We start from the raw sequence: 21,246 nt of genomic DNA, 5'->3' as shown, positions 1-21,246 counted from the left end.
GATAATGTTTGCGTAACACGAGTCATGAATGTATATGGCTTGGTTGAAAATAGTATAATGCAGTCATTATCAAACATTTTCAATTGGTTAAATTAATTTTATACGCAGCAATTTCCGTCGGGGATGTAGCTCAGATGGTAGAGCGCTCGCTTAGCATGCGAGAAGTACGGGGATCGATACCCTGCATCTCCAAGCGTCTTTTTATTTCTTTGAATTTCTATAACTATGCTCTTTGGAATAACGAGCCACCTTACTCCGCAAGCGGACTTTAAGCTTAAGGCTTTTTTTTCGTTGCCTCATTTTATAGTAGTAAAGAGTAATTGTTTCACATTTTTTTAAAAATTATTTGTTCTCTGATTTACCATTATTTCTGAAATTCTTTTACAGACGCTGCATCGTCATTTAGCCACAGTCTACGTTCCAGTATTTAAGTTACCACCCCTTGAGGGCGGAACTGATTACCTATTTTATTTCTTTACCGTTTTTCGACACGCTATGAAAAGCTTAAATTTAGACTCGAAAGGTAGAGGGCTTGTATGCGAACCAGTTATTGAAACTTCCCTATCTAATTTATGGAAATTTTTGCCTTTTAATATTTCGTTGTGCGAATTAATGATAGTAGTTGTGTGTGTATGCCTCACCCTGGGCACCTCTGAGTTTGCATTGATGTTACGGGGAAACTGGCCAAATGCAACTTTCTGTAATTTACATCCAGTAATCTGGATAATGCTTACACATCAGTTAGGTGTCTCGCTTAATGGCCATAGGGAAAACATTATGTATCCTGCTCTCTCTCTCCTACCCCGAGCTCCAAGGGCAGCCCTGGTGATCGTATGCTGCTAAACAATTCGCGAACTTGTTTATTGGCGTTACGCTGCATGTGACTGAACACTTACGACACAGAATTTGTTTCAGTTCGGTTCGGTCGCAAAGATTCGAACATAAACTCGGTTTGACAACTTTCTATTTCTTCGTATGATTGCGTGGAGTAAGATACTGAATTGCGCAGTGTCCTTCATGAAGACGTAGTTTGGCGAAACATAGTATGGAACGTATATATTTTAGTACGATTGATAGCAACAGTAACTTGCAGTATTTAAAGCCTCAATGTCGAAATTTCATCATGGGGATGTAGCTCAGATGGTAGAGCGCTCGCTTAGCATGCGAGAAGTACGGGGATCGATACCCTGCATCTCCATTTTTATTTCTCTTCCATTCACGGTAATGGAACACTCTGTCTGTAATGTTTTGAAATTTCGTTTCCTTTGACAATGCTAATTTCCTTTTATCTTGATTTTTCCTATTTTGAAGTTAATCTACGACAGATAAGAAGGAAACCGAGAATTTTAATATCCGCAGATTTCATACCAATAACCTTGTCGCGCCCAACTGTCAATTGTTATCACCGAGTTTCCGACATGTTGGAAGGAAGTGAAAAAGCATGTCCTTTCGTGGAATGCCTGCTCCCTAAAGACAGTTTTTTTTTTTTTTCTTTTCGTGTCCGCTACCTGTGTTTCATGGTTGAAGCTGTATGCCCGAAACGTGATTCGGAATACAAATAGTTGGAACTGATGCTATACAGGGAAAGTTAACCGTGCAGTGCCAAACGATCTCTAAAAAGAAAAAAAACTAAGAAAACAAAAAATCTGCAGACACTTATGATGAATAGCTCAAACGTATGAGGGATCACTATACAAACAATGAAACATGCCTGCCTTTCGTTTGCACTTTCGAAGAGAAATGTTCGCCCCACCCACAGCTTTGCAGAAATTCTTATTCTCTTTCTTGTTTCTTCTGGGGTTAGTTGGCGACTGTTCGTCTCCCAGTGTAAACCTACCGTTTTCAGTCCCACTTCACAGTGATACCGAATTACAGTTATTCACGTAATTTGTATCGACGTCTATAGGAAACAGGAAAGTCTATAATCTAAAAGGATTTCCTTTGGTTTTTAAATTATCGGTGCACATCTACGCTCGCACAAAAGAAGATTTTCATTTTATTCGTGTAGCAATAACCGTCAAAACCATTGGTGTAGTCATCGTGCCATTGTAGCAGGCTCACATTTTATTTGAAAATTGCAATTAAATCCGAAAAAAGGCTTTTAAAGGGTCGTTACGTTAACAAATCTTACAAACTGTTTAGAGGATAAGTGCAGTCAAATACGCCTCGTTGCCATAGGGAAAGGGTACGATTTATCCTGCATCGTCCATTGTTTCTTTTTATGGCATTTTTTTCTGTGATTTCGAACCCATCCTCTCTTTTTACCTTAACCGGTGTGCAGTGTAGCCTTGTGTCGAGATTCGAACGCCTATTAAGTTTGTATGTCGTATCCTTATTTGACATTTCAAAGTTCTCTGTGATGGTCATTATTTCTGAATTCCCAGGAAAACAAAATTAAGGTCGTGTCTCGTAAATCATTTTAGCTACGAGATAAAAGAATGCCGAAAAAAGGGGGACAAGAAAATTTTGCAAATGATATATCTGATTTGGGTGAAACACAAATAACCCAATCCGACGACTCCTATTTACCTAACGACCAATCACCTGTGGCTAACACAAGAGTGTTCCGCCGCCGGTGGCTAATGCTCTTGATTTTCGTCTTGGTTTTTATGACGAACGCGTTCCAGTGGATTCAATTCTCCATCATCAACAATTTAATTACAAAGTAAGTAGTTTTGTTTGTTCTTTATTTATTTTTTTCATTTCAAATCTTTAGCAAAGGGATACACCGCCATTGTTTTTTTATGTGCTTTTATTCCATATTCAGATATTATGGCGTGGAAAGTTCTACGGTTGACTGGACGAGCCTCGTTTTTATGGTCGTTTACATTCCGTTTATCATCCCCGGAGCGTGGATTATGGACAGACTGGTAAGAATGGAACGCATGATGTTTATTATTTTGTTGGTATCTGTTTTACTTCATCGCTACCATAAGGGATTACGGGTTACCGTTTTGTTGGGTGCCATTGGGACCACTTCTGCAGCCTGGATCAACGCCGTTGGCGTTGCACCTGACCTCTTTTACGTAATCCACAGATAAATCAAAATGAATGACAATTTAAATGATCATTATTGAATGCAAGGTGGTTCTCATAGGCCAAACAGTCGCGTCTGTTGCCCAGATTTTCTTATTGGGCGTTTCGCCAAACGTTGCAGCCGTTTGGTTTGGTGCAGATCAAGTCTCTTTGGCCTGTTCTATCGGGGTTTTTGGAAATCAGGTTTAACCTGATACATGTACGCATTATCCATTGTTAATACTAACCTGTTCAGTTTTAGATAGGTGTGGCTTTGGGCTTTCTAATACCTCCAATGCTCGTACATGATCACGAAAACCCGGAAGACATTGGCACAGATTTGAGATTTATGCTCTATATCATTGCTGGATTCTGCACAGCGTTGCTTTTTGCTGTCTTTTTCGGTAACTATCATTGTTAGAAAGTATTATAGAAAGCCAGTGCAAACAAAGAAAAAAAAAATCTTTGAAACGTGGCAGTTCTTAACGATTTGCAATGCGTCCGCAGGTTTCCAAGCCAAACCTCCTGTACCTCCTAGCGGGGCCCAATGTTGCTCGGCGAAACAATCGTCTGGCTCCTTTTCAGGATATTTTACATCATTGAAAAAGATTATTACGAATCATGGTTTTATGCTACTTTTCCTTTCGTACGGTATCAATGTCGGCGTCTTTTACGCCATGTCCACTTTGTTGAATCAGACGGTCCTGCTTCACTTTCCGGTAGCCGTGTATAATTTTCAATTGTTTCGCTTGTTCAGCACGGATGGCCGAATAATGTTTCCACATTTTTGTTTTGTTTATAGGGTGAAGAGAAAAATGCTGGTCGAATCGGGTTGACTATTGTTGTTTGTGGTATGTTTGGATCTGTTCTTTTCGGTGCAATTCTCGACAAAACCCATAAATTCAAGTAAGCATTTCTCTTTCAATTTAAAGGACTTACAATATGAAATTAGTTGGGAATGATTTCATTCCTAATTTGGTCAATTTTTAAAGAGAAACAACTTTGGCGACGTACGTTTGCGCTCTGGCTGGAATGGTTGCTTATACTTTCACTTTCCAATTAGAATATATTCCCGTCACTTTCATTGCTGCTGGAACTGCTGGGTTAGTTCTGTTTCACTGGAATATTTGATTTCTCCCAAAATATTTTTTAAAAAATTTGTTCGCATTCTATAGCTTCTTCATGACAGGATATCTGCCAGTTGGTTTTGAATTTGGAACCGAATTGACTTATCCGGAGCCGGAAGTCACTTCTGCTGGATTGTTGAACGCGTCAGCTCAGATCTTTGGCATTATCTTTACACTTTTAGGAGGTTGGCTATTGGCTACTTATGGCTCGATGGTTTGCAATGGCTTTTTATCAGCCGCTTTGTTGATTGGCTTCGTCATGACGTTCCCTATCCGGTCAGATCTTCGCCGACAGAAAGCCAATCGAGAATCTATGATTGTTGTGGCAGGAGGAGCAAAAGACAATCCTTTACCAGTTTCCGCTTGAACTAACATATCGATCTTCATAAAATGATGTGAAACTAAGGAAAGGTAAGCCGTTTATTCACACCATTCTATTGCCGTTAAAATTGCCTACATAATTATTCGAGTAGCCTACAACTGAAATTCATCTTAAAAATGTTGTGTTTTATTACACTATTATTGAAACCATATTTTTAAATTTAGCAGTTGTCTTTAGCATGTTGATCTATATGAAGGGTACAACGCGTGAAATTCACATTTTGGATAATGTCTTTCTAACACGTAAGAATTTATAGTTTCAGTTGTCAGTCAAACCAAGATTTTACTTTGAAGTTCCTTCCACCTCTTCTTTAATTTTCTGCAAGAGCAATCGACGATACTGGATGGTACGTTCATCGACCTCGGGAGATGCTTCACCGGCTAAAGCTGCACGAGCCGCACGTCCGGATCTCGGTCTAGACGTTCCGAACGCTACTTTATTGCCTGCTGCTTCTCTATCGGACAGCTCTTGTTGATGTAACTGAAGTTCCCGTTCTTTTTTCTTTTGGCTGAGAATCTTATCACGCTGAGCGCGTAATAGAACGCGGCGGCGTTCTACATCTTCCGGATCGGGGACTTTTGTTGCCACTAAATGACCTAAGCATTTGACTTTCAAATTCTCTACAAAATTTATAAAAAAAAGATCCGTTTCAAACCTCTGGTCGGAGTTTGAACGTTAGTTACGGGAGCAGCTTCTACTAACGTTTCCACAACTTCGTCAGTTGTTTGGCTTTTTAGTAGTCCAGCCACGGATGCAGCAAGAGCTCGGTCCACTAACCCGCCCAGTCAATAATTATAGGCTCTTTTTTAACGTTTGCATTGACACAGTCGAAATAACAAATTACCGTCACGCCTCTCAGCGACTTGGGCATTTCGTTCGGCCACATGTTCGGCCATAGATTGCCGAATCGCTTCATTGATGTCTTCTTCGGAAAACTCATCGTTAGACGCGTTCCGACTCTCAATGCTCGGATGCCCAGGATGATCACGCTTTCGGCGCAGCATTTCAAGAGCTTCGTTGTGCAACTGCTCATTTTTAGAGCGCATCAATGCTTTGAAACGATCGTAATCGCCGGCGGATTGTACGGGCTCCAGCAGTTGCTTCAAGTGATGTAAAGTTATAAGTATTTTAGCTCTCTCCGATTAATGGGGCGTTTAATTTAAATATATAATGTGTTTTAAAAAAGCAGTTTGTGTATACCTGTAAAGCTGCCGACCGGACGGAAGGCTGGATTCGACTCAAGGCTAATTCCAGGTGTTCCGGCTGAAGGCCTAAATCGTCCATGTAGGCACCCAGCATAACATCCACCTTGCAACCAGAGAATGTTAATTATCTCTAGGTCGATTGATCAGCCGAACTATAAACTCAAAAAGTTGGAGTCATAGTAGAGATATCACCCACCAAATTGCGAAATTCCTTGTGGATTCCTTGATATTCATCCTCGAACTCGGCACCATCACCTTCAAATACTTTCAACATAACAAAGAGTTAAATTTATCACTATTCAGTGGGAGAAGAATGATTGGACTCGTGTTTTAACACACCGACGGACTTTTGCTCCACGAAATTCAGAATAGGAGTAATCCAAACAGGTCCTTGCAGATAAGCTACCAACGAATCGAGGATCCAATCAGCGTTATTTTCTTCGGGAACATCGTCTGTTGCTTCCATTGCTGAAGAAGGTAGTGTACAAAGCTTCTGAAACTGACAGATCACATCCACAATTGGTACCCTCCTTCGGGAAATCGGACTGCTGGACTGTGGGTTGGCAGCGCGATCCATGTTATGAGTTGCCATGACAACCAAACAATAACAAACTCTCACTAAGGTAAGGCCTGCTTAATTTTTCAAACATTCTATAGACCGCAAAAATTAGCAGGCTATCTGTTTCGTTACAAAGTGCTGGAACGTAAAAAGTTAGGGATCATTGTACGTACTCAACAGCTGTGTATTTTTTTCCCCGTTCTATAAGAAACCCTTGGCGTACATTTGTCATACGACACCTATAGAAAAGCGTGTTAAACATGGAATAATATTATTTATTGGCACATAACGTCATTGTTATTTTTTTGGCCTCTTAAACGGCGATAGGTAATAGTTGCTGGCAGGGCGGACGCTATTTGCCTTCTCCTTCTTCTGAAGAATCAGAACGCCGCTATAAAGTGGAATTAATGGCAAATTAGATTAAGACTACATCGCAGTAATATGCATGAGAAAGACATACACGAATGCCATTAATAGAATGATTTCAATGCCCATCTCAACGAGAAAAACGGTTGCAGAAAACAAGTCCCGAGTTGCTTTGTACAACGAATCGAAGCTGACCAACGCAATAAGAGGAACAATCGATTCTAAGACAGCAACAAATGAATAGACGTGACCTATAGTCATAAGAAAACGTTATGTTTTTAGTATGAATTTCAATGTTCAAGCATTATGCAGAAAACGTTTTTTGTTTTACAGACTTACTGATTTCATCGGCTTTCACCAATTTGGAGAGCAGTGATCTGATGACCACGGTAATTCCCAACGACAAAACATGACCAAGCGTGGCTATCAAAGAAAAGACTTCATCAGCAAAATCAAATTAAAGCTGAAACAAAATCTTTGTCTGGCCAGAGCTAGAATTACAGAGATACACGATCGTTGAAGATGCGGCGAAAGCTATAAATAGGTAAGACAACACTTTGCCACTTGACGACAAAATGCCAATTAAAGTGTCCGAGAATCTCAAATAATCTGAGAGAAGAGGCAAGAGGAGAAGAGTTCCTAAAACCGATCAAAAGATGTTGACTGACACACTCATTTTTTTTTTAAACGTCCGCGTTTACCAAGGATTTCCACAAATGAAAAACTAGCCGTGTACAAAGTAAAGTCAGAATGATTCCAGGAAAAGTAGTCTCTCGTGTAAAGGTAAGCAGCGCCGTAGTGGGCTGCAAACAAAAAATTCAAACCTTATCTAGTCCGATCATTGCACTTCGTTTTAGTTTGATTTGTTCTTTACTAACCGTACGAAAAACAATTCAAGAAAAAGCAGAACATCAAACAAAAAATGAAAGTGCGTTCGTATCCTTTCCGTCGTTTAAAAGCGATGACGGACCACTGCCGCACATTCTTCAGAATGGATTCACAGTTGCATTTTTCTGAGAGTGATTCTCTTATTGCTTGTTCTGCTTCCTTTGCTGAAGTGGATTTTATCACAATAAGCCGAGTGAATCGATTTTTCGCTGGTTGGCCTCGTGAATCACGAACAAAGAAAAACAGGTAAATCAATGATAAGGCATAGAAACCAAGTGCGCTCAACCAAATGGCCAGGTAACCGCCTAGATTGTATATAACGGCACTAATCACTTGTGATGAAATCTGCACAGCCATCGCAATAACACCGGCCATGATAGCCAGTCGGAGCGTCCTGATTTCTTCCAGCGTTACATCCACAATGTAACTGCGTAAGAATACATAAAGATTGCTTATGAAAGGCGTCACGAATGACGTGTAAACTTTTGTTACGTGTTCACAGCCATAACAAAGGTAGCTCTGCCCCCTAGGACACCTATTGACATGTCTCCGAAAAGAAGAAATTCAGCTGGAAGCGAATCCGCGAAATAATTTGCCATGAGGATTAAGGTGGATATTATTTGACCAATGACAGGAGCAACCATCAAGAATTTCGTTCCATACTGATTGCTGAGTGGTCCGAATAATAAGACAAAGAGGGCTGAAAGGATGTGATTAATCAGTGAGCCGTAAATATTCAAGATGCTGGCATAACTTTCGATGTGATCCGATGTTTCCAGAGTACTTTGTTTGGAAACCGAATGCGTTTGATTACTACCATAGCAATCACTTAAATTTAAATTGAAGCCATAATGGCTTCTGCAGACTTTGTAGGAAAGTATGTATTGTTTAGGGACAGACTGTGGGCAAACAAGAATTAGGTTGATTAACAAAACAAGACGGTAGAGTTTGGAGAATTTTACCTGTATAACAGTTGCCATGACGAAGAGAAATCCAAAAGGTTCGATCGTGATATGTAGCTTCTGGAGTGTTACGCTTATCCACATTATTACCTTTCGATAGGTTGACATCATTTTCGTTCTATTTCTGATGCAAGCACAAAGGATAGCTATAAAAACTCTGTGGGTCAAGACCCCGTTCTCACATGTCCCACTAATAGAATACGATCAAGGTGGCTCCAACAGTGATTCCTCACGATTGTTTCAACCATTCTCATTCCCTTCCTTAATATACAGATCGAAGATTTAATGAATTCTCGTTGCTGGGTAAGCCGTTGAAAATTTAATTTGTCACGTCAGCTGGCATGATCGATAGAATTGACCTTGGTAATCCATGATTTATTCACTGACTTCAGTCATTATTTACCTAAGTTCTGGTTTTCAGGGCCATGTGATTCTATATCAGCCATACAGCCATACAGACTACACAGATCTTGCCTCTCGGGGTCTCTTGCCTATTTTTGATCGTAACGCACTAATTCCCAGAAATCAAACTTCATAGCAAACTAAAAATTTAAAAAAGTATGCGCGGATTGTTTTCGATTTGGCTACCTTCATAATCCTTCCTGTTTTACCTGTTGTATTCGGTGTGTGTGGTAGTCAGAGCTGTCTTTTTCGTCAATTTCATCAAAAGTGGCTCTAAATAATTGCAACAGCTTTGACTGTCACACAGTCCTGGAATAAATCTGATTTTCTAAAAAGGTGTCAAATTTATTACTTTCTTTAACAGGCATGGCTGAAGAAACTACAGCACCTACTGCAGCTGCCACAGCAGGACCACAGACTACGAAGTTAAAGACCGCGATGGGCGCCATAGTGCTGAGGGGCAGTGGGAGGCAGGACATGCTCGGTCCTGCCGATGGTGGCGCGTGGAACGTTTTAGGTTATTTTCGTGTGTTTTTCCTGCCTGTTTTCCCTACTGAACCAATGTTTCAGACTCCGGCTTTTTCAGGTGTAATTTTAATTTTATTACCTATATTTATGTATATTAATTAAATCAGATTTCATCACAACTGATTAGTGCCGTTATATATAATCTAGGCGGTTACCTGGCCAGATCAAAGGTGTGAATAATGAGCCTCAAAATGATGGTGACACTTGGTAGGAGAAAAAAGCAGTATGAAATTGAATCCTTGCTGCATAATTTGCTTTCCTTATTTCCTTATATTTTTCATGTAGCTTACTCTTCCATTGACTCAATTTCTAGAAAAGTATGTTGGTTGGGATAAATTGGATCCTAACATTGTAGGAGATCCCTCTTGTTATCAGAACATATTGCAGGTATATCTTTAAACTTCTGAAAACATGGAAGTGTATACTTATGTTAAAGGTCAAGTGAATGAAATGGTTGAGCCAAAAATGAATTTTACATTACCTTAGAACAGGTCTCAACTCAGTTTACGCAGCGGATGCCCCACTACACGACCCATCAATCTTTACTTGCGATCTTCCAGTGCCGGGAATTTTTTATGCATGCAATTACTCAACAAGGTATTAGGTAACCAATTTTGTTTTATCACATTTTTTATTATTCAAATTATTTCACAACAATACTTAAACTGTAATTCCTCATGGCATTTTCTTTCACGCATGCGCGACAGTTCGTGAGCAGACGAACGAGAAAGAGCCTCGAGCTGCATCCAGCCAGAAACTAGTAGAACCTGGAACATTGTTTTGACAAATACTCTCATATCCCGGGTGCAGGTTTTCATTAAATACCAAGTAAGGAACGGGTTTAATCGTGTTAAATGTATGATTTTTCGATTCAAGTCTATTTAGGTGTCAGAACTGAAATTGTACTTTTACAACTATCAAAATCTTGTTAACCATTTAAAGGAGAACAAAGCTCATTTTTTAGATTTCCGGAATTTCAACTTCTGGTTTTACTTCTGGTTTTAAAATGTCAAATAACTCCCTGTTTATTGGTCTGTCAGAAAAAAAGATTCACATTTTCGTGATCCTTGTCAAATTTAGGGTCGACTTCATGTATCAACTCAAAATACCCGAAAATTGTAAAAATCTCAAATTTTCCTGAACTTTGAAAAATCGCGATTTTGGTCAAATCCGACTTTTGGCTAAAAACATGTCATTCCAACCCAAAATTTGATAAGGATCACGAAAATTCTACTCGTTTTGTTATGGGATCACTATTTCCGGAGATGTTGGCTAATTCTGGCTACTTCCGGAAAATTTTCGTGACATTCTGCAAAACTAAAAAATGAGCTGTGTTATTCTAACAATTACAAATACTTTTCTTGCATGCGTTAGGGTGGCGCAGCTCTTATTTCATGTTTTTTTTTTTCACTATCAACAGTACAGGCTGACCTTACAAACAACGACAGTTTTATCTACAAATCTTTTAGCGCCTCGTCTTGCAACTAGTAGTTGATATTCTAGGTTTTGATGTTCAAAATTGGAATTCAACTATTTGAGATTAGTAAAGTTCAAGTATTTAAAAGCAAGAATTGTACTTATTTCAAAGTAAAATCTATTTTCTTTTGGGTTTAAGGAGGAAAACTAGATGGCCTGGATGTGTGTCTTCGATAAATATTACGAGTGGCAAGTTAAATGGGTGTTTGTTAAGTTTCTACCCTGTTTAGTGTTTCAAAGGATTTTTCTTAAAATATTAATGGTATGTTATTGTCTGTTCAGTATTGCTATCGTTTTGTATGTATTGAAAAGAAAATCCTTAAAATGTATTGTTTTTAGTATGTGGTAGGGTTTCAACTTGTCAGCTACCGAACCAGTACTGACTAGCACAGTAACGCCATTTAGTTTTTAAGATATTGTGCGTTGTTTTTATTTAAGCCCGATTTAGCTTTAGGGCCTTATCCCCCTCATGTCCGGAAGCGAACCGGGTTAAGGCCTTAAGGCCCCTAGCTTTGTCGGGAGCCTATCGGGACTTTACGAACACCGGGGCCGTTGAGTATATCTCAGTAATTAAACCCGACTTTTTTAGCCCGACGTCTTGTACCAACTGCTCTTCTCTAATTGTAACCATTGAATTGAGGAATTTTGAAGAGATTCTACACTGCCATCTATCGACAATTTACTCAGTAATTAAGCCCGACTTTTTGTACAAAAAGTTACCCTTATAATTTCGTTTATTTTTTTTAATGACTGGTTTAACGAGAAAACCAACAGCATAATCGAAATCAGTAATAAATTTGAATAATGCTATGTGATTTTAATCAAATTTCAAGAGATGTCGTTTTTTGCAGATTTTGACGAAAGTGGTAAGGCTAACCCTTCCCACTTTTTCATTTTTGGCCAAATTTAAAATTTTGCTTAAAATACATCATTTCGATTCAGAATTGAATGACAACCACGGAATTCAAGTTTATTTTTCCGATAGTCTTCTAGTTTTGGAAATATACTTTAAAAACCAAATTGGTACGCTAACAGCACTTAATTTACGTTTATTTAAAAAGTTGCTGGTTCAACAAGAAATCTATTAATTTAATCGAAATCAGCGTTCAATTTTGATTAAACTGTGTGATTTTTGTTTCTCCAAGGCTATCGGGAACTTCGCGAACACCGGGAACCGTTGAGTTATAAAAACGCTGGCGCTCATCAACACCGGAGTGTACTGGCGATTTGTCCAGCGGCAAGCCATCTATGGAGCTACTTCATGCTTATATTACCTTTTAGAGACATCTAGGGGACAAATCATTGACTGATTATCAAGGTCATGGTACTGACAGCTGATTCATTTGCCATGGCGTCGTCGACGAGAATGGTAGACATAATGGAGGTTGTTCTCATTGAAATTTCTCCTTTGATTTTCTTCAATTTCAGGTTTGTTGTTAAATAGATTTTCCTGTTTTTGCTATATTCTTTTAGAAAGTGAAACAAATCTGTACAAACTTCTGAGAGATATTATGGGCAAAATTGAATTTGAGAGAAGTTTTCTATCACGCTTTGAAAATTATTTAAAGGAGAACCTTGACTCGATTCTCATTTAACACCAGCATGTATTTCATATTTGTAATTGAAATGCAGCCACTTTTGCTTGTCAGCTTTGCAAAACATTTTCTTTAAAAGAAGTTGCCCATTACTTTTAATATTTTAAACTCTAATTGCCATGATTCTTTTAGGTCTTCGAAGGGCTTTCACTATTTATTGTTAACTGGTTAAGTTTTGTAACTATACTTGCAGGCTTTGTCCATTTCCAGGATGTAAATAATATGCTGTGTTGGCACATTAGATCCATCCATGACAAAATGAATGTCACATAAATTTCATGTGGAAGGTGGAATGAAGAAATTGTTTCAATGTAAATAAAATATATCCAATATAATCTTTGTGTTTGGTGAATCATTATCTCCATCCAATGCCACACAAGGAAGTTAAAGCTGAAATTGGTTAATTGCCTTCAGTGTTATACAGTGAAAAGATCTTGTGCTGATGTGTCATAATTGTGTTTCACGTATGGTAAAGTAAAAGAGAAATTCATTGTAAAGATTCTTAACCATCCTTTTTTTTAAATACTGGCTAAAAATTCAATAAGGTAGTCCGATAGTGAAAAAAAAAGTGAAAAGTTATTCCTTGATAGCTGAATTTTGTTTAAGTGAAACAGGTTAGTAGAACCACAGACTATGAAGTAGTTTTGAGAATCTCTAGTTAGTTCGCGCCCAGTACGTTTTGTTACTCATGAGTATGACAATAAATTTATATTACAATTTGTAGTAGGTCATATTATTTAAAAAAAATACACATAAAAAAGTAAAGTAAATGGAATTTTTTTATTGTCCCTCCTCCACCCATCAATTCCTCCACTGTTTTACATACAATACATACAATACATAAATACAAGTATACATACATACATACATACATACATACACACACACATACAACTAATTAGTTAACCCGTTGGCTGCCAGGCCACGCAACCCGTAGGTTGCTTAAACTACATTAGCTACGCATCGTGTCTGAAGGATCGCCGACCAAGTGGGACTTGTCCGAAGACAAGTCCGGGCTGACACGGTGACGGAATCCGTTACAGGGAATGCACACCCTCAGGAATCCGCCACCGCATCGACAAGGAGAAGTCCCTAATGGTGCATTGCCTAAAGCGCCTTGCGGCGAGGCCATTGCGACTGCTCCACCCCATGGCTATAGACCATGAGGTAGAACAGCGCGGCCGGTCCCTATAAGCTACAAAAAAAATGGGGCGCAAACGGGGTGGCAGCCAACGGGTTAACTATACAACACGACATAAAAAAATACAGCACAAAACTATACCAGGGAATCACCTCGGCTAGGTCGTTCAATCGCAATGAGTTTTTTCCTGGATCCGATTGCTCCATCGTTGTAGGCCACAGCCGAAGATATAGGTAGCGATGAGGACAGAGATGAGCCGATGGCGAAGTTGAAGACAGCGATGAGATGACGACGCAAGTGAAAGCAGCAATGAAACGATGGCGAAGGCGAAGGTGAAGGCGAAGACGGCGATGAGGCGATGGTGATAAGGCGAAGACGGCGATGAGGCGATGGTCATAAGGCGAAGACGGCGATGAGGCGATGGTCATAAGGCGAAGACGGCAATGAGGTAAAAGCGAAGACGACGACGAGGCGATGGCGCAGGCAAAGGCAGAGGCGATGGCAAAACCGAAGGCGGCGATGAAACAATTTCGAAGGTGAAGGCGAAAACGGCCATGAGACGAAAACGAAAACGGCGAAGACAAAGACGGCGATGAGGCGAAAATTAGGACTTTTTTTCCTTGGCCCTGCGTAACAGATGTAAAGAAATCAGATTACAGAACAACATAACATTGTTGAATAAGAGTTGTATGATTTTAATTCAGTGAGATTTTAAAAAAATTACAAGTTTGTTAACTAGCTTGGGTGATTTCCTTGGATTACTGGGACCATAGTGATTTAACTGACCAAAGATAGGGGATGCTCCTCATCTTCAATCTTGTTTCAACAGGTGCTTGACACAAACACTTGTGTCATACAGCTTTTCTATTTGAATTAAGATTCAGGGAAATCAAATAAGGGAATATTTAGTAAACACAAAAGTTATGATGTGGAACACAATGGTGAAAAAGATGTAAAAACACATATATCTTAAATCATAATAGCTGAACTAGTGGACCTGAGCTTGAAACAGTTCAGTCAATCCTTTTAAGTCAACACACGATCCTACATGAAAGGTTCATTGTAAAGTAATACTCAAGCATTAAATTATGCAAAATTGTTTCTGCTGTGCTCTGACAAAGAACTGAGAGACAGTAAACACCAAAAGCATAAGAATGCATCAACCAATTTGCAGTCTGAGCATTAATTGTATGCTATCTGCTGTTCTACTTATCATCACTTGTTAATATACTAGGCTTCCTGTCTAGGTCTAATAAAAAAAGCTAAAAAATAATGCTTGGATAAGAATAATGGTTCTACGTTACTTACTTGCTGGTATAGATGCACAAAAGAATGGGAAAGTTTAAAAAACAACAGAGCACAAATTTTTTCATGTTCACACAGCTAAAATGGCGGACATGCAGACGACGCACTGGATGATTGATTTAGTTTTCCGGATGTGAACAACTCTGAACTAACAACTCTGGAAATACACAGCAGTCGGGCAAAATTTGGGTCTGGAACTTATTATTTTCATAGGCAAAATATGCGATTTTAAGAAAATTCATGTTGTTGCAGACTCACTAACTGCTAGAGAACCTAGCGGCAATCCATATGAATCAGAAACGAAAGTTTCTTTCTCTCACGTTTGGAATTCTTCCTATTACATCGCGGTCAAACTATCCTTTGAAGCTCTGCTGCTGACCCTGGGCTGACCAGTAGACCTCGGTTGTTAGAACTAAGATTTTTTAAATAAAAACATTTCTCAAAAGAGAAAACTGTATCTGTGAGGAAAATAAGAAATTTGTTTTATTTTTTTATGCGACAGTCATGGTAGAAACAGGAGGGGTATTTGTTTGTGAATTTGAAGCAGGATTACTATTTTCAATTTCCGACCGCTTTTCGATTGTATTGGGATTGATAGCCACCGATTTGGTAGTATTGTGAGTCTTGTAGATGCCTACCAGCCGATCTGCAAGCTCAAACATATTGGAACGAAGAGAAATGATGATGAACTGTGCGTTGCGAGTCCGCTCTTTGATGTAATTCCCGACGATGGAGACATTTTTGAAATCGAGAGCTGCATCAATCTCGTCCATGACGTAAAGTGGTGTAGGCTTGTAATAATGAAGAGCGAAAACCAAAGCCAATGATGACAGCGTCTTTTCACCTCCCGACAAATTGGAGATATTCTTCCAGGTCTTTTTCGGTGGTCTAACGCTGAAAACGATACCCTCACTGAACGGATCAAGCGAATCGACCAGCTCAAGCTCAGCGTCTCCTCCCAAGGTAATCATTTGGTAGAGCTCTTTCAATTTGGTAGTGATAATAGCGAATCCTTCCATAAATTCGCTTAGCCTAGCCTTGCGAAGCGTGTCGACATTCTTTCGTTCTTCGTCACGCTGTCGAGTCACATCGTCAAGTTCGGCAACTCGTGCTAGGTAGATTTCCTCTTTTTTCCTGTAATCGGCAATAGCCTAAACAATATGCCAACGACGCACGGTTACTGAAATAGAAAAGGATTAACTGAAATCATTTTGTACCTGTAAATTTGGCGACATTTTTGCTAATTCTGCCTCCGTTCTGGTTATCTGATTCTGGAACGTATCTACTCTTATTGCATCCATATCTTCCTCTGCGATAAGCTTGAGTTCGGGGGCCGGATTTCCGTCTATTGCTTGAAGCTTAATTTTGCCCATTTCTCTCTTCCAATGCTCAGCCTTGGCTCGATGAGACGCTATAGCTTCTTCAAATTTTTCCATTTTCTGATCGTAGTCGATTTTCTCAGCTCGAACTTTGTTCTCCTCTCTAAAAGCAGAAAATTGAGTAGAATTAAGGGTCCGGTTTGACGTCGAAATGTCACAGCTCACAGGTGCAATGGATGACTTACTTGAGAGCGGCGTCAAGTTCAGCTTTGAAGATGGTCAATTTTTGTTTCATCTCCTTTTCAGTGGCTTCCAGGGTCTCTTGAGAAGTTTTGACACTCATAGCTTCCTGTTCGATTTCTTTGCGCCGCTCTTGCAATTGGCGTAATTCATTTTCGGCATCTTTCACTTCCTGTTCCAGAGTGGCGATTTTATCTTGAGACTTCTTTGAATTGCGCTCTGAAGTTTTGATTGCCACACCAAGTTTAGTTTTTTCTGTGCTGAGCTATAAAAGGTCTCTTCAGGTTAGTGAAAACGACGGTACCGATTTCGTATTTGCATTACCTTTGCAATTTGGCTAGTGACAGCATCCAGTTTTTCTCTGGCTTTATTCATTTTGCCTTCAGTCAATTCCATGATTTTACTGTGAACTTTTTGGACTTTGGTCTCAATTTTCGATGCCGTTTCATTGGCAGCATCGTAGTCTTTACGTTTCTCGGCGATGGCCGCTTCCATTGCTTTGACTCGCTTCTTGTCTGCCATTGAATCGGCCACTTTGGTCGACTGAATCGTGATCTGTTCCTTTAATGCCTTTTGCTGCTCCTCTAAAGCCTAAATCAATCCCAATATGTTTAACAACAGCTCGTTGCTAATGTTTCCCTCATCTCTAACACTTTACTGAGTTCATTTTACCTTAATTTCCATGTTCCATTTTTGAAGGTTGGTGGTTCCTTGTCGTGTTAATTTCGTCAATTCCACCAATTCATCTTCAAGAGTCTGCCTTCTCTGACGCAATTGGCTGCATTCCTCATTGAGTTTCTGCATCTTTTCTTCCATTAAAGCAATATCTCTGGCCGACACCTCGCTGCCTGAGGTATCTGTAGTCACATTCCGGCCCATTTTCCCACGGAGACAAGTTTTGCCTCCACCGCTCATAGTTCCAGCCGGTTCAATAAGGTCGCCTAGACGACGCAAAAGCCTTTTTTTTTTTATTGAGGTCTCCAAGAAAGAAAGAAAAAAGGATTACAAAATGGCGCTCACCTTTCAATGTGATGATGCGATACCGTACACGTCCATAACCAATGCGAGTCGCCTGATCCAAGTCCGTTGCAACGAGTGTCTCTCGTACTCCGTGATAAAAAGCTGGTTTGACACGCTCGTCTTTGACACGAATCAAATCATATAGACGAGGGACATTTTCGGGATACTCTACCGAACGATTGGCAGCATCCATCAAGTGTTGCTATAATAATAGTGAGTGATTATATCCAAGAAGCATAAAACATACATGTACTGTATATTACTAACCACTTTCTCTAAAGCGAGGAAGGAACCTCTTCCCAGGTTGGATTGTTTCAGATACTGAATACATTTTTGGGCGGTATCTACTGTGTCTACAAGGACATGGTCTAACGAGCCGCATCCCGTAGATATAGCCACATCGTATTTTTCATCGATAGCGCCCAAATCACCCAAACGCCCGAAGATGCCGGGTAACGTTCCTTTGCGTTTCTGCTCCATTAGGCTGTCTAAAACGCGTCCCCGACTATTGTTGGCAGAAAAAGTCGATCTGCTTTGCTCCAGCCGGATACGAATATTTCTAAGTTCTTCACTTTTCTGTGAATCTTCGTTTGTGATCTATGACACAGTAACAAAAAACATCAATGTATTCAAGTTAAAAAGAAATAAAAAAATTATTATAAAAGTGGTACCTTTTGTAACTCAGCCTGTTTGTCAGAAAGAGATTTTGCCCAATTAGGTTGGTTACCCTCGAGTTCTTGAAGATTGCGACGTCGTTCTGTAGAATTTGTGGTTACTTTTTCAAGTTGTTCTTTCATCGAGTCAAGATTGCCCTTTTCTTTTTTCTCGGTGCTAAGATAGATATCCAATTCGGATTGGGCTACGTCCATCTGAGCCTGCGTTTCGTTGACCGCTTTCTATATCGCAAAAAAAATAAACTGGTAAGCTTATGGACTCAACGGAAAGATTCGTTCAATTTACTTTGAGTTGAAGCAATTCTAATTCGAATTTTTGCTTCTCGTCTTGCAATCCCTGCGTTTCCGTGTGCAAGTTCGCCATGATCTCGTTGACATGCTTTTCTTCCTTCTCTTTTTTCTTCTCCAAATCAGCCAACACTTTTTCGATTTCTTCTATTTCTTTAGTGTTCCTTTCAGGAATTTTATTCAACTCTTCCAACTTGGTCTTTTCAGTGATGATTGTTTCTTTGGCTTTTTTACGGCTTGTGTTAATGAGCTTGTAATCTTCAACCATCTTCTCGTCTTCCTTGATCAAACTAGCAACTTTAGCGACCGATTTTTCGAGCTTATCGTGCGCGTCCTCGTATTCCTTGGAGCACTCCTTAAATTCTTTGTTCTTTTCAGCTTTGAATTTTGTCAATTCTTCCAGCCTGCTCTTCAAATCACCCATTTCTTCGTTCACTTTTTCTTTCTTTCGTTCGCTGTCGGCAATAACTTTTAACGCTTGATGGTGGTAAAGCTATGAAACAAAAGAAAAAATATATATGTATTTTTAAAACGGAAGCGAATATATGACTTTTTCTTACTTGCTGCAGATTGAATTTAAGTTGCGCATGTTCATTTTCTAACTTAATATAGGCCATCGCTTCATTTTTTGGCCCTTCGAGCTCGTCTTTTTCTTTTTCCACCAGCTTAACGCGGTTTAGCTTCTCGGTCCTTTGGGTATTCAGCGTTTCTACCCTTTGGCTAAGAATTTCGGTGGGCTCTTTGTACCTAATGGCCAAACAGAAAAGAAGTCATATTTATGATGCAAAAGATTTTTAAAATTTTTTATACTACTACCTTGACGTTCCCATGATGTCTTCTAAAAACTCTAGCATGCCGCCTTCATGCTCGTTCGGTGCCTTAGGTTTCATCATGGCAATTTGCTCTACTTCTCCTTGTAAGATCAGAAACCTATTATGATCCAAATCAATACCTTGATTCCTCAAAAGTTTGGCAACATGTTTAAACTGAACACGCTTTCCATTGACCTGGTAGAATGATGAATTATCCTGTACATAAGATAATGAGATGCATGTTAATATCAAACAATGAATCACATGATAAAGCATTAAAGCTCAAAGAAATATTAATCATCACTACCTTAAAAGCTGTTCTGGAAACAACAAACTGTGATCCAGGAACAACACTAAAATCATCATCATTAATATCCTCAATCATTTGAAAGTGAACAGCAACTGAGCAACTTTGTACATTTGGGTGGTTTTCAGAATTATGAATAAGGACTGCAACACTCTTGGAACGAATTTTCTGGGCACGATATCCAAACACAAAAAGCATGGAGTCTATCACATTACTTTTCCCACTACCATTTGGGCCAATAATGGACGTAAAACTTTTGTGAAACGGGCCCAACACTTGTTTCCCAGCATAGCTTTTAAAATTGATGTTGTCGATGTGGGTTATGACCAGTCGTGGTCCATTGGCATCCATAGTACATGCTGGGGCTGGGCGTGGTGGGATGTATATACCCCCAATATGAGTTCCAGCATCTCCATCATCATCTTCTTCTACATCTTCGGCTTCTGACTCGACATCAGCATCTGGATCTTTTAATTGATCCGTTGCAGGTTCGCGACTTTTTTTTCGTCGTTTTTCTGCGACAGGTTCCACGTTATCTAGTCTATTTTTTCCAGGTGGCATTTTGTTTGTGCGCTGTTGTAGTTTGTAGGAATCTGTCACACAAATAACACTGTATTGTTACTGGCACACTTCAGTAATTTCTCATAAAAGTTTGTTACGTTTAAAGGAGAATTACCAATACGTCGAAACTGAACACTGTAAAAGTTAAATAAAACTAGGAAGAAGAAAAAAACAAGGCATAAAGAACTCTTGAGACGGACGCTTCGCGCCAAATTGCATCAGACAGATAAACCGTTGTTGTGGATTCGAATTGGTGCCACCTGGCGACGAATAAACCTATTGTCTACCACTGTCGTTGGGTCGCACTTCCCAGCCAGAACTCAATGAATTAGTTTCAGCGTTCAAAAGCTACTTGGCGAGTCTATCACGCCTGGCTACAAGAATTGTGGCATACATCAATTAACGCAAACTAATGGTCATGGCATTTTAAAGAGAAACTTGACGGTTGAAAAAAATTGGAAGTGTCACAAGTGTCTAGGAAATTCGATATGATCAAACGACACCTTTTCTTGGTTTGCGAGGTGAGAACAGAATCAATCTTACGTAATCTCGATGAGAGTGATAGATCACTGGAACCAATCCGCACAAAGTCGAAAAGGAAATGTTTTCGAATTCTCAATTGGAGAGTCAGAGCAGCGTGTTTATTCTTGAATGCAAAAGACGAAGCGTGTCGTTGTACTGGAATATCTATATCCTATTTCGGCAAAAACAGGGTGGAGGAGTCTTTTTTATTTGTTATATTTTATTTTATTTTTTTTTACCCGAGTCTTTCGCGTCTTGCTGATGACAGCAGATAAGCGCTTCGTCAATGGCGGGAACTGTAACGACTTCCAGTGTGTCGTCAGTAAAATAAACCAGACGTTGCACGTTGATCTATCGGTGGCAAGCGCCGAAAGTTTCATCATTGCGATTTAGTCAATTTGGGAGCATTTCGGGTATGGGGCGCAGTGCGAGCTTTTGCTCGATGGCCGAAAAGGGCCGGTTCTTTTGGGTGGGCTCGGGAGGTGCTGCCGATATCGCCGTCGCGCCGCTGGTTGTTGCTGGGTTGGGCGTATATAGCGGGAGATTTCCACC

General features: G+C 39.7%; 4 protein-coding genes and 1 long non-coding RNA gene across 17 annotated transcripts; 2 read left to right on the top strand and 3 right to left on the bottom strand.

Moving 5' to 3' along the window:
• Positions 1–1,816: 1,816 nt before the first annotated feature.
• Positions 1,817–8,790, top strand: LOC116924852 (feline leukemia virus subgroup C receptor-related protein 2). Of its 11 annotated transcripts, none has more exons than XR_006649338.1 (16): positions 1,817–2,319; positions 2,385–2,665; positions 2,768–2,870; positions 2,937–3,026; positions 3,085–3,219; positions 3,278–3,419; positions 3,523–3,734; positions 3,818–3,921; positions 4,008–4,118; positions 4,191–4,327; positions 4,424–4,553; positions 4,689–5,635; positions 5,714–6,352; positions 6,616–6,923; positions 6,988–7,973; positions 8,045–8,790. XR_006649338.1 is itself a non-coding variant. In XM_045176733.1 (11 exons), exons 2-11 carry the CDS (start codon positions 2,439–2,441, stop codon positions 4,507–4,509), a joined length of 1,347 nt encoding a protein of 448 aa, XP_045032668.1. In that variant the 5' UTR covers positions 1,817–2,319; positions 2,385–2,438; the 3' UTR covers positions 4,510–4,675. The 11 variants fall into 11 exon arrangements, 3 of the variants coding, with proteins under 3 accessions (XP_045032668.1, XP_045032652.1, XP_045032648.1); XR_006649335.1 differs by having other exon boundaries at positions 1,818–2,319; positions 4,191–4,553; positions 4,692–4,721; positions 4,781–5,635; XR_006649336.1 differs by having other exon boundaries at positions 1,818–2,319; positions 4,191–4,553; positions 4,692–4,766; positions 4,850–5,635.
• On the bottom strand, positions 4,545–6,319 carry LOC123474538 (cilia- and flagella-associated protein 36-like). 2 transcript variants are annotated; one of them, XM_045176751.1, is made up of 6 exons: positions 6,069–6,319; positions 5,926–5,993; positions 5,725–5,832; positions 5,369–5,624; positions 5,180–5,296; positions 4,545–5,120 (listed from the first exon to the last, which is right to left on the bottom strand). In XM_045176751.1, exons 1-6 carry the CDS (start codon positions 6,304–6,306, stop codon positions 4,807–4,809), a joined length of 1,101 nt encoding a protein of 366 aa, XP_045032686.1. In that variant the 5' UTR covers positions 6,307–6,319; the 3' UTR covers positions 4,545–4,806. The 2 variants fall into 2 exon arrangements, with proteins under 2 accessions (XP_045032686.1, XP_045032688.1); XM_045176753.1 differs by having other exon boundaries at positions 4,545–5,111.
• Positions 6,464–8,615, bottom strand: LOC123474485 (solute carrier family 46 member 3-like). The gene is made up of 7 exons (XM_045176700.1): positions 8,035–8,615; positions 7,533–7,969; positions 7,356–7,457; positions 7,156–7,293; positions 6,994–7,077; positions 6,749–6,905; positions 6,464–6,679 (listed from the first exon to the last, which is right to left on the bottom strand). The coding sequence occupies exons 1-7, from the start codon at positions 8,613–8,615 to the stop codon at positions 6,586–6,588; spliced, it is 1,593 nt and encodes a 530-aa protein (XP_045032635.1). The 3' UTR covers positions 6,464–6,585.
• An 873-nt stretch (positions 8,791–9,663) lies between the features above and the next one.
• LOC123474546 lies at positions 9,664–11,703 on the top strand. Its single transcript, XR_006649339.1, has 4 exons — positions 9,664–9,821; positions 9,921–10,038; positions 10,142–10,262; positions 10,855–11,703. It is a non-coding gene; the product is annotated as an uncharacterized LOC123474546 (long non-coding RNA).
• Positions 11,704–15,408: 3,705 nt separating this feature from the next.
• On the bottom strand, positions 15,409–20,436 carry LOC116923901 (structural maintenance of chromosomes protein 4). Of its 2 annotated transcripts, none has more exons than XM_032930459.2 (13): positions 20,288–20,436; positions 19,612–20,204; positions 19,309–19,520; positions 19,053–19,239; positions 18,491–18,985; positions 18,202–18,426; positions 17,798–18,127; positions 17,531–17,732; positions 17,183–17,451; positions 16,835–17,101; positions 16,516–16,775; positions 16,169–16,433; positions 15,409–16,102 (listed from the first exon to the last, which is right to left on the bottom strand). In XM_032930459.2, exons 2-13 carry the CDS (start codon positions 20,170–20,172, stop codon positions 15,443–15,445), a joined length of 3,933 nt encoding a protein of 1,310 aa, XP_032786350.2. In that variant the 5' UTR covers positions 20,173–20,204; positions 20,288–20,436; the 3' UTR covers positions 15,409–15,442. The 2 variants fall into 2 exon arrangements, with proteins under 2 accessions (XP_032786350.2, XP_045032527.1); XM_045176592.1 differs by having other exon boundaries at positions 20,271–20,426.
• Positions 20,437–21,246: the final 810 nt, after the last annotated feature.

This window comes from Daphnia magna, linkage group LG1 (genome assembly GCF_020631705.1).
Source record: "Daphnia magna isolate NIES linkage group LG1, ASM2063170v1.1, whole genome shotgun sequence".
NCBI classification, from domain to species: domain Eukaryota; kingdom Metazoa; phylum Arthropoda; class Branchiopoda; order Diplostraca; family Daphniidae; genus Daphnia; species Daphnia magna.
This window is presented reverse-complemented; position numbering and strand designations above follow the sequence as displayed.

Excerpts from the sequence above, each read along its gene's own strand:
- LOC123474485 (XM_045176700.1), bottom strand. The coding sequence starts at position 8,615 with ATGATGTCAACCTATCGAAAGGTAATAATGTGGATAAGCGTAACACTC. Across the intron at positions 7,970-8,034 it reads TTTGTTATGGCTGTGAACAC|TTACATTGTGGATGTAACGC; the intron begins GTAACAAAAGTT and ends ATTCTTACGCAG. Across the intron at positions 7,078-7,155 it reads TTCAACGATCGTGTATCTCT|CCACGCTTGGTCATGTTTTG; the intron begins GTAATTCTAGCT and ends TTTCTTTGATAG.
- LOC116924852 (XM_045176717.1), top strand. The coding sequence starts at position 2,439 with ATGCCGAAAAAAGGGGGACAAGAAAATTTTGCAAATGATATATCTGAT. Across the intron at positions 3,027-3,084 it reads TTGCACCTGACCTCTTTTAC|GTGGTTCTCATAGGCCAAAC; the intron begins GTAATCCACAGA and ends ATTGAATGCAAG. Across the intron at positions 3,420-3,522 it reads GCTTTTTGCTGTCTTTTTCG|GTTTCCAAGCCAAACCTCCT; the intron begins GTAACTATCATT and ends ATGCGTCCGCAG.
- LOC116923901 (XM_032930459.2), bottom strand. The coding sequence starts at position 20,172 with ATGCCACCTGGAAAAAATAGACTAGATAACGTGGAACCTGTCGCAGAA. Across the intron at positions 19,521-19,611 it reads TTTCCAGAACAGCTTTTAAG|GATAATTCATCATTCTACCA; the intron begins GTAGTGATGATT and ends TCTTATGTACAG. Across the intron at positions 18,128-18,201 it reads AACAGGCTGAGTTACAAAAG|ATCACAAACGAAGATTCACA; the intron begins GTACCACTTTTA and ends ACTGTGTCATAG.
- LOC123474538 (XM_045176751.1), bottom strand. The coding sequence starts at position 6,306 with ATGGATCGCGCTGCCAACCCACAGTCCAGCAGTCCGATTTCCCGAAGG. Across the intron at positions 5,994-6,068 it reads CGTGGAGCAAAAGTCCGTCG|TATTTGAAGGTGATGGTGCC; the intron begins GTGTGTTAAAAC and ends TTATGTTGAAAG. Across the intron at positions 5,625-5,724 it reads TCCGGTCGGCAGCTTTACAG|CAACTGCTGGAGCCCGTACA; the intron begins GTATACACAAAC and ends CATCACTTGAAG.